At 42.7% G+C, this 11494-nt stretch overlaps 1 protein-coding gene across 3 annotated transcripts in view; it reads left to right on the top strand.

Moving 5' to 3' along the window:
- Positions 1-11494, top strand: part of DNAI3 (dynein axonemal intermediate chain 3) — a 56090-nt gene that overhangs the window by 14179 nt on the left and 30417 nt on the right. For all 3 annotated transcript variants that reach the window (XM_075615635.1, XM_075615632.1, XM_075615634.1), the window contains 3 exons: positions 3605-3646; positions 10550-10734; positions 11151-11255. In XM_075615635.1, coding sequence (XP_075471750.1) covers positions 3605-3646; positions 10550-10734; positions 11151-11255 — 332 coding nt within the window. The remainder of the gene's footprint in view (positions 1-3604; positions 3647-10549; positions 10735-11150; positions 11256-11494) is intronic.

The raw sequence follows: 11494 nt of genomic DNA, 5'->3' as shown, positions 1-11494 counted from the left end.
TACCACCTTCCTGTAGCAGGCAAAAAAGGTTGCATTAGATGCTCTTTTGTTTGCTTTGTGTGTAAAAATGACTGTTTCTACTCCGCCCAATACACACGTATTGTTCTTTTGCCTTAATCTCTTTATACAAATGATTCTGCCATCATTGGTCAAACTAAATATGAAAGGGGAGAGACTCTGGGTGGACAATCTCGCTGCATTCACAATGGTTTAAATATCGTGATCACAAAAGAGATTAGTTGACAATTGTATAAACCCTCCAAAGTATCTTAAAAATACTTATACTTGTCTGATTTGCATGAAAGTGTCAGTTCTCTGCAGTTACCTGTGGAACGTGCCACTGCTACAGTATTAGGTCACTTTGATCCTAAAAGGAACTGCCCCTTAAAAAGAAAATCCTTTATTGTATGCTGCTAAATCTACTAGTTTTGAACTCTTTAAACTCAATTTTTAATATCCTTAGTCCGTTTTCAAAGTTACCATGTAAAGAATGGATTACAACAGACAGCAGACATTAAAGTTGAAATAACAAACAATAAAAGGCAAAAAATATAAATAAAATAATAGACATAGGGCCTTATGCAGAGAGGAACGTTATTTAATGTGAAAACGGCAAGAAAATAGCCACAGAATTGGAGCAAGTTATGGTCGTATGCAGAGAGCTGCGTTACCTAATTTTTCTGATGAGATTCAAAATTGCCAAGTTTTTCTGGCTAGATTGAACTCACTATAATATAGGGCAGAATGGCGAGTTGCAGTGCATCTATGCTACCTGCATACCACCCTATTTTAACATGGCGAATTTACCAATTTCTCCACGTGTTTGGCAATTTTTAAAGTAAAGAAACCTGCTGTGGAGAATTTTATGAATCTCTCCATTTTCTCTGCAGGAGAAGCTTCTCTGGGAAGTATTTTCTCCAAAATATGGCGCTATTTCCCTTCTCTATCCTCTCTGCATAAGCCCCATAATCTATATTTTACCCGCCTTATATTTGGGCCGGAACGCTACTGCTTTAAAGTCCTACTTACAAGTACCAACTATTGGAGTTGCAATCAAACAAAAGTCTAACATTTCTTATGATTATATAAATATAATAATTTTTAAACAGCTTTTGCAAATGTTGATCTAAAATCCTAACTGCAAATGGAAAGCTAACATCTCAGATTAAATTTAGGAAAAATACAGTAATTATTCCAATGTGGCAATCAGGACAACGGACAGTCTGAGTGAGTATGGTTATAAACCCGTCATTGTTGACATGATTTCCAGCAGGGATAGATTCAGACATTTCTCACATGCATGTGAATGGCAAGTATTTTACAGCAAATTGATAACTCTACTGACAACTTATTAAAAGCATTTCCGTCCCCCCGTCACACACAGGAAATTCCATATATTTTACTTTGCAGGGTGCCTCGGAGAAATGACCCGAGTCCTGGGAAGTTGGATCTTGTGATTAACGCTGGGTGATTTGTTTTACTTTGAGAAATCTAACACAGTTATTTTGGGCTGGTTTCCCCACAGTTTTGCAGCTGGGAAACATTGAAAAATAACACTTACATACAAGCGCAGTTCAAGTGGATACAATTTTTATTGACCAGATCCAGAGCTTCGTTATTGACTTAATGATGCGCTAATTTAAGTTAACGCATTGTTAATACTTAACGGGGATCTTCAAAGCTCGCACAGTGTAAGTGCTGTTTTTGGCCGGAGAGGGTGTTGCATTAACTATACCGGCCATTAGTACTAATGATTTGCATCAGAGGCGTTCCCTGTAACTCTGCATATCCCCAGCGCTCCGGTATAGTGACCGCAGGGATTAACGCTACGTTACTTAGGTCAGAGATAAAGATGGCGTTACGCCCATCCACACCCCGAGATAAGTCTGTTACAGGGTCTGGATAAGTGTAAGATCACAGTAAGGTAGGATTTAACTAACATATTGCTATTTATGGGATACTTTCCTCTTCTGTCCGCTTTTTATTCACTTTAACCCCGTATTCAGGGTCTGGATTGGAGTAACGCCGCCTTTTGTGTTAACGCAAGGCAGTGCTAACTTAACAAGATGTTACGCATAATGAGGTCACTAATGGACATTCTTTTTGCATGTAATTAGCTTTGTGGATTCGCTTTAGCCTTGGGGAAAAACAATGTGCATTAATGATTTTGGTAACGGCCTGTTATGAGCCTGGAGTTAACGAAGCTCTGTGCATCTGGGCCTCTGTAAGCTATTCAGAGCTGGGACTCTTTTCCCTAATATTTACTTTTATGTTTGAGCGCTTATTCCCAGTATGTATTACTTGGATGTTATTGTGTTGCATCTGTTACTGCTGTGAAGCGCTATGTATCGGTTTGTGCTCCGTGTGACCTTATTTAGTACGTCATTCTGTTTGTCATTGATATAATTCTATTCCTCCATTGTACCGCGCTGAGAAATAAATTGGCGATTTATAAATAAATTATAATAATCAGGGCTCGACAAATACACTTGCCCGCTCGCCCGTGGTGAGTAGGGTGGCCCGCAGCGTCAGAAGAGGAGGACTGACGACAATGGGAGCGGAGCAGGATGAAGACAGCTGCCAATCTTTTTTTTGGGGGTGGGGGGAGGGAGGGGCAGAGGAATCCCTTTTTGTCTGGCGAGTAGTGTTTTTTTCATAATTTGTCGAGCCCTTATAGTACCGGCGACAGTCGCTTGAAAATCAAATAGAGATGACTTCCAGTGATCGCGTCCAAGCCGTCGCTCCGTCGCATCGCGCTTACTATAAGTGCACACGACGGCGGCAATGCATTTGTTTTGCCTCGCCATCGCCGGCACAATTAGCACAGCCTTAGAAGTCAGTGGGTCTTATTAAATATTGTCTGAAGCGGCTGTTCAGGGCATTTTCAGACGGAAAATCCCCATTGAAGTCAATAGGGATATTGGTGGAAATCAGCCCTGATCAGGATTATGTAGAATTACTCCCAGTGTTAAATAATACAAAGGCCCTTATTCTGTAAGGTGTGATAGCGCAGATGGCGTGCACACGCATGGAAAGCACCATTACAGTCAATGGGACTTTTCATGCGGTAGCACGTTACCTGTGTTATCACACCTTACAGAATAAGGGCTTTAGAGAAGACCTTAGTGCAAAAATATTCGCATTTTGGTGAAATAAAGTCTGACATTCTTCATTTTTTCCGGGGCCTTCCATGCTCTGCAAAACAGCAGATGAGTTAAAGAAGGAGTGACTTGTGTTTGTGGCAGGAACATGTAAAGTAGTAGACGTTCTCTGACCTAAGCAACCTTGGGCATGTCAATGTATCCTTCTGCATGTTGGGTATTTCAAAATGAAATCTGCCCAAGAAGTCGGCTTAATGGGTCAATGACTTTAAATTACCATAGAATGTCACGGTATCAATTTGCTTACAATTGACCTTGGAGAAATTGAGCCAAGCAAGTCCTCAAAATATGTGTAACTCAATACTGATATATATATATATATATATATATATATATATATATATATATATATATATATAGTTTGTTGGCAGAATGTGCATTTGTATTGTGTACACCTGGTAGTGCTTGTATATTTGCATTTTCATCTTTTTATTCTTTTTCAGCTAAAAAACATGAAGACTCTCAATTAACGCTGGCAAGCTCAGGCAAGTTACTTTATGATGCTAGACTGTTAATGTACTGGGTACCAGATTGGTTTGCAGCTCATTACAAGGATCATGCTGTCTTCATCAAGGAAAATGTAACCCACATACAACACTACAACACTAGACGTAGTGTTAAAAATAGAAATAAACCCATTCATTGATATAGGGTCTACAAAATATAGCTTTACAGGACCGTCCTGCATTGAAGAAGGTAATAAAGAGGGTATCTGTGTTTTTGAACGTTGCTCCACGATGCATCTTATTCTTTTGTTTTTTGTTCTTTCTTTATTGTATCACCTCATACTTGAATGGTACAGAAAGTGAAAAATCAGGTTGATGCGCTTTATACGCAGCTAAAGCATAATAAAAACGTAGTCACGATTACACTTACGGTTGCAGACAGGTTAAAGGAAGTACAACATACTTAGTCATGAAAAATAATACTATTACAGGTAACGTGCAAGAAATAATAAATAAAAATATATAGTTGCCACTGCCCATAGATGGACCCATCCTGCAGAACAGGGGGGCTCAACTCCAGTCCTCAAGCCCCCCCAACAGGTCAGGTGGCTCAATCTGTGCTGAAGCAGGGACTGATAGAGCCACCTTTGCTGAAGCAGGAATATCCTGAAAACCTGACCTGCAGGGGTGGGTGGGGGGCTTGAGTATTGGATTTGGGTGCCCCTGTTGTAGAGTTTCAGTGCTGCGCAAACCTCTACAACCCTCCTCCATGGCTTCCCTCAATTGTGCTTGAGAAAGATCACCCTCCTTTTATCGTGTTCATCAGATACATATGTTAAAGGAGCTGTGCTCATTTGCATGTCATTTCCCAGAATCCCTTGCTGCAATGGAAGCACTGTATGCTAGGAGATAATGGGGAAGAGCAGGGTTGCAGACCTGTCTGACAAGTGATATTTTCATTTCCTTCATGTCAGAGAATTCATTGCCATGAGTGTAGCGCCAAAGCGCGGCTCCCATCACATACTACATCACAGGCGCTAACCACATCCTGCAGTCATTTCAGCCACATTGGACTTCTTTGAAACATTGTTTGCTGGATCTCAGGAATGTTTGAAACAGAATCTGTTCCCACATTAGTAAATAATACTGATTGTTTCATGTATCTAGCAGCCTAGGGCAAAGTGACCCTTTTCCCTCCTCTCCCTTACCCAGAGCAACGCTGATCAAAAGCACCAGAAAGACCAACATTGTTATCACAGATCACACCTAGAGGGCAAGAGGGCAAGAGGGCAAGAGGGCATCGTAGTAACACTCAGCCTACAGTGGCTTCAATGGTGACAACACATGAATGTATAACCTCATGGGAGACCTTTTACACATTGTAGGTCTGTGGGACAATGTGTTGCAGTACCCTCCAGCGCAAAAGAAAATTCAGACGTCCTCGTATGTGCTGGTTTTAGTAACAGTGTCAAATACATGTACATTTATTTTGCTTTTAAGTATGTAAGTTCTCTTGTGTCTGTGCGTAAAAGACACTCATTTCTAACAAAATCAAACTTTTTTTCTTCTTCAAGAAAGCTCTGTAGTCTTCTCATGCGGAGATTTGTAGATTTCATTCAAAATAATGGTGAAATACAGTATATTGATTAGGGCAGGGTGCTCAATTCCAGTCCCCAACCCCCCTCCCCCCACCCCCCAACAGATCAAGTATTCTGGGTAACCCAGCTTCAGCACAGGAGGCTCAGTCAATGACTGAACCTCTGAGTGCGCCACCTGTGCTGAAACAGGGATATTCTTAAAACCTGACCTGTTGGGAGGGGGGGGGGGGCTCGGGGCTTAAGTACTGGAGATGAGCACCCCTGCCTTATATTGTCAGTCTGACTTTCTGTAATGCTATTTGCCAGAAGAGCCTCAGCTCAGCTCAGATATATCAACATAAAACTAAGTGTAACCTCCATTCCCTGGCTGTGAATGGGGTCACATCAGATTAGTACATAAAACAGAATTGTTCACTCTCTCAGCCATATAGATGGTGGGTGTGTGCTGGCCGGCTGTGGGTATGTGCTGGCCGGGGCATGGGTGTGTGCTGGCCAGCTGTGGGTATGTGCTGGCCGGGGCGTGGGTGGGTGTGTGCTGGCCAACTGTGGGTATGTGCTGGCCGGGGCGTGGGTGGGTGTGTGCTGGCCAGCTGTGGGTATGTGCTGTCCGGGGCGTGTGTGTGTGTGTGCTGGCCAGGGGCGTGGGTGTGTGCTGGCCAGGGGCGTGAGTGTGTGCTGGCCAGGGGCGTGGGTGTGTGCTGGCCAGCTGTGGGTATGTGCTGGCCGGGGCGTGGGTGTGTGCTGGCCAGGGCATGTGTGGGTGTGTGCTGGCCGGGGCGTGGGTATGTGCTGGCCAGGGCATGGGTGGGTGTGTGCTGGCCGGCTGTGGGTATGTGCTGGCCGGGGCGTGGGTGTGTGTGCTGGCCAGGGCATGGGTGGGTGTGTGCTGGCCGGGGCGTGGGTGTGTGCTGGCCAGGGCGTGGGTGTGTGCTGGCCAGCTGTGGGTGTGTGCTGGCCGGGGCGTGGGTGTGTGCTGGCCAGGGCCTGGGTGGGTGTGTGCTGGCCGTCTGTGGGTATGTGCTGGCCGGGGCGTGGGTGTGTGCTGGCCAGGGCATGGGTGGGTGTGTGCTGGCCGGCTGTGGGTATGTGCTGGCCGGGGCGTGGGTGTGTGCTGGCCGGCTGTGGGTATGTGCTGGCCGGGGCGTGGGTGTGTGCTGGCCAGCTGTTGGTTGTGCTGGCCGGGGCGTGGGTGTGTGCTGGCCAGCTGTGGGTATGTGCTGGCCGGGGCGTGGGTGTGTGCTGGCCGGGGCGTGGGTGTGTGCTGGCCAGCTGTGGGTGTGTGCTGGCCGGGGCGTGGGTGTGTGCTGGCCAGCTGTGGGTGTGTGCTGGCCAGGGCGTGGGTGTGTGCTGGCCAGGGCATGGGTGGGTGTGTGCTCGCCGGCTGTGGGTGTGTGCTGGCCGGGGCGTGGGTGTGTGCTGGCCAGCTGTGGGTGTGTGCTGGCCGGCTGTGGGTATGTGCTGGCCGGGGCGTGGGTGTGTGCTGGCCAGCTGTGGGTGTGTGCTGGCCGGCTGTGGGTATGTGCTGGCCGGGGCATGGGTGTGTGCTGGCCAGCTGTGGGTGTGTGCTGGTCGGGGCGTGGGTGTGTGCTGGCCAGCTGTGGGTGTGTGCTGGCAAGGGTGTGGGTGTGCTGGCCGGGGCGTGGGTGTGTGCTGGCCGGGGCGTGGGTGTGTGCTGGCGTGGGTGTGCACTGGCCGGGGCGTGAAAGAAAGTGCAGTATTGAGATGGGCGACAGGAACTTTTATAAAAGAAAAAGGTATTTATTGAACTGCCATTCAACACAGTTCACATTGATACTCAGCACAACCCACTAGACAAATAATAAACACTTTCTTTACCCATTGTGTAGAGAATACGCGGAAACTGTTTGCAGGGAGTATAGGATGCATTGAGAACCTGCCGGCTTGGCAGATTCAAAGCGAACACAGGCTGCGGTTGGTGTAACCCTATGAAAACAGGACAAAGTTGCACCTCTCTCCTACAAACATTAGGCTTTCTGATCCTTCTAACAGGCGCTAGCTAAGAAAGGGCACATTACTAACTGGAAAACCATAAAGGATGACAGGACATATCTTACTACAGATTCCTAAACACACAACCCTATCTACAGGACTCAGAGTGAGGACCCCAGTTAGAAGTCTGAAGAACCTGCTTCTAGAACATAAGAGGTGGGAAGGGGAGTAACCTGAGTGAGCCCACACACTTAACCCCCTAAGGCAATCAACTCTCTACTGAAACTAGTAGTCCTCCAAGAGGGGGCTACACAAATAGGGTGCACATAATGTATTAATGGTACAAAACACTTCCTTTATCGCAGTTTGCTTTTGCAGAACTGAAGGTACCTGGAGACTTTTTTTATGGTGCCAGTTGGCGTCACAGCCCAATGTATGTTATTTTAAGAATGATTTTCCTTCCTCCTGTTTTTCAATTATTCTACCCTAGATTTAGACAAGACCTTGTTTTAGAAGCAAAGAATGAAAACATAGTTTTATGTGCACTCTGTCATCACCGTGTTTCAGACTATTTCTGAAGGACTTGAAGCCTATTTATAGCTATAAACCATTTGATTCTTCACAATCTAAAAACTGAAAGGAAGCCCTGATTACAAGGTGTTTCACAGGAAGGAAATAAAATAATAACCTTTATATGTTGGACCCTCTGGACTGGCACTCGTTTATCTATTTATACAAGGCATATACTGAAGCCTGGGCATGTGGTTAGGATATTTTAAGTCCAATGTTTTTATTTCTTTTTGCATAATGAGTTTTTGAAATACATAGTTTTTGTTTGTCATACTACGGTACCTAATGACCCTTTTACAATTTTAAAATATTTAAACGATACTGACCTTTTGCCACAAGTTATTGTACCTAGATCCCTTTAAAATAATAATAATAATAATAATCCCACAGAAAGCAAAATGAAGTTCTAAAATAAACACGTTAATGTAATTTTGAGGCAATTTTTTTGTTGAGTTTTCACTTTTTAATTATTATTTGCATCGATGGAAATTCCTTTTTGTCTAAAGTTGATTAAGTAGCAATAGTCATTCTAACTTCCCAGGGAGGCAGATTTTCAGCATTTTAGCTCCAAAATGGCAACGTAAAGTTAGTTTTTTGTTTTTTTACCATATATAAATGATCTGTGATCAGCAGAACAGGTTGTTTGTTGAAAATATTTCTGTGGAATTGTGTTAATTTGCAGTGGAAAATGTCTACTTTATCTTTATAAAATACTTGGACCAACAGCAATTCCATCTTCATTTGGTGATGCTGGTTTCCTGTTGGGAGATAAATATTTATTCAGGGACATTTTCAAGAAATATATCCATGTTAAGCATTGGTAAGAAATATATCCATGTTAAGCATTGGTAAGAAATATATCCATGTTAAGCATTGGTAAGAAATATATCCATGTTAAGCATTGGTAAGAAATATATCCATGTTAAGCATTGGTAAGAAATATATCCATGTTAAGCATTGGTAAGAAATATATCCATGTTAAGCATTGGTAAGAAATATATCCATGTTAAGCATTGGTAAGAAATATATCCATGTTAAGCATTGGTAAGAAATATATCCATATTAAGCATTGGTAAGAAATATATCCATGTTAAGCATTGGTAAGAAATATATCCATATTAAGCATTGGTAAGAAATATATCCATATTAAGCATTGGTAAGAAATATATCCATGTTAAGCATTGGTAAGAAATATATCCATGTTAAGCATTGGTAAGAAATATATCCATGTTAAGCATTGGTAAGAAATATATCCATGTTAAGCATTGGTAAGAAATATATCCATGTTAAGCATTGGTAAGAAATATATCCATGTTAAGCATTGGCAAGAAATATATCCATGTTAAGCATTGGTAAGAAATATATCCATATTAAGCATTGGTAAGAAATATATCCATATTAAGCATTGGCAAGAAATATATCCATGTTAAGCATTGGTAAGAAATATATCCATGTTAAGCATTGGTAAGAAATATATCCATGTTAAGCATTGGTAAGAAATATATCCATGTTAAGCATTGGTAAGAAATATATCCATGTTAAGCATTGGTAAGAAATATATCCATGTTAAGCATTGGTAAGAAATATATCCATGTTAAGCATTGGTAAGAAATATATCCATGTTAAGCATTGGTAAGAAATATATCCATGTTAAGCATTGGTAAGAAATATATCCATGTTAAGCATTGGTAAGAAATATATCCATATTAAGCATTGGTAAGAAATATATCCATGTTAAGCATTGGTAAGAAATATATCCATGTTAAGCATTGGTATGTTTCCGCACATTATACTGCACTCAGACACCGGGAAGCTGCGGGACAGGGCACGTTGAGGTCAAATTATATTCCCAAAGTCACAGATTGTTGGCCACTATGTTAACAAATCGACATTGCAAAGCAGGGAGATGTTATCGCCTGAAGTTTAGAGATACGTTACAGACCCAGGCTCGTCTTTAACCCCATAGAGAGCATCGCACTCATTGTAACGGAAGTTGGTGGTAACCCGGTGCAAATGGTGCATTATCATATTATGTATTAAGGCAAAGGTGCTCAATTCCACTCCTCAAGCCCCCCCCTCCACCCTCCAACAGGTCAGGTTTTCGGGATATGAAGCGCGCCCCCCAGGGGGGTTGCAGGATTTTTTTGGGGGGGGGCGCGGGCGGTTGCAGAGGAACCGCACTCTTCCCCAAGGCGTGTAAATTAAATGCCGGGGGATCATGCAAGGCCTCTGTAACCTACTTACTGGGATTCAGAAGCCTTGTTGTGCAACGTTGCTATGGCAACGAGGTCATTGATGTCATGTATGTAAAGACATACAATACATACAATACAATATCATCCACAATTTGACGCCGGTAAAAAAGGAAGGGGGGCGCGAGCACCTGAGGGAGTAGGCAGGGGGGCGCAGCTCCAAAATTTAGCTCCCCTGATCTAGACACTTAACTAGTACATCTAACAGTCTGTACAGTGTAACTGCTATTGTGCATGTGGGATTTCTGTCAATCCTCTCCAGGTCTGTCAGGCTCTAAACAAGAATGAAGCCTTCCAGGATAAAGGGCAATTCCTTCGCTCCTGCACTGTGCAAATGAGTCACTAGACAATCCCATTAACATATTTAAATAAGTCCTATTCTACTGTCCAGAAATTCTGGCATCTGTGAAGATTGCTTAACCATAGGTTAACATTGTTCCAGATATGAATATTCTCATTCAGATAGATAGGGGAAACCTTTCATTTCCCCTTTTATATGATCATTTGGTAATTCATGCAAAGTATATCCTTTCATAAATGTTGGTTCTCAAACTTCTCTATTTCTAATACAGGTCACCCAGATTATATCATTCCTCTTGTTTTAACCTCAAAGACCCAAGAAATCTTTCGCTGTCGTGTTGATGACGACGTCACCCAAGAAAACCCATTTAAGCTAGTAAAGAAAGAAGAAATAGTTAATGACCTTAAAGTGAGAGCTGCCGTGTCAGATTTCTATCCATTTAAAAAACTTATCACAGTAAGTATGACATTAAAGTTTCACTTTCCCAAAAGCACATCCAGATGTTATACCATCGGAGAGCTATTACAAGACAAACGCCTTTCCCTTACAGGCAAAACCAAAACTGGTTTTAATTTGCGCTCATTTCATATATTTTCAAAGCTTGTGTCCCGGTTTAGCTGTCTATGCCAGGGGTGCTCAACTCCAGTCCTCAAGACCCCCAACAGGTCAGGTTTTCAGGATATCCCAGCTTCAGCACAGGTGGCTCAATCACCACTGATTGTGCCACCTGTGCTGAAGCTGGGATATCCTGAAAACCTGACCTGTTGGGGGTCTTGAGGACTGGAGTTGAGCACTACTGGTATACATATTTCAACTGTATAACTGTAATGATTATACACTAGATTTCATTCTTATCTGCTCTTTATTTACAGGAGTACCCCGGAGATGAATTATTGATTGTTTTGGATGGAGAGTTTAAATATGGTCAGAACTTTTACCTTGTTGTAACAGAAGACGCTAAAGAGAATATTCTTCATGTAAGGTGTTTCTTGGGATATTTTCGATATTAAAAAAAAAAAAAAAAAAACCTTTATATCTTTAACTTAAGGGGTTTGATAAGTGTATAGAAGTGTAACATACGGTAGTAGCCTTTTCATGATGCTAATAGGTTTTTCTAATGCCTGCAGACGCCAAAGAAAAGTCTTATGCAAACAAATGTGGGTTCATCCTTACGTATTATTTAATCTGGTTTTGTACACTTATTTTAGGTTAATGT

The sequence above is a fragment of the Ascaphus truei genome, chromosome 10 (genome assembly GCF_040206685.1).
Source record: "Ascaphus truei isolate aAscTru1 chromosome 10, aAscTru1.hap1, whole genome shotgun sequence".
Classification (NCBI taxonomy): Eukaryota; Metazoa; Chordata; class Amphibia; order Anura; family Ascaphidae; genus Ascaphus; species Ascaphus truei.
The sequence above is the reverse complement of the archived record's forward strand: the minus strand, read 5'-3'. Positions and strand labels throughout refer to the sequence as shown.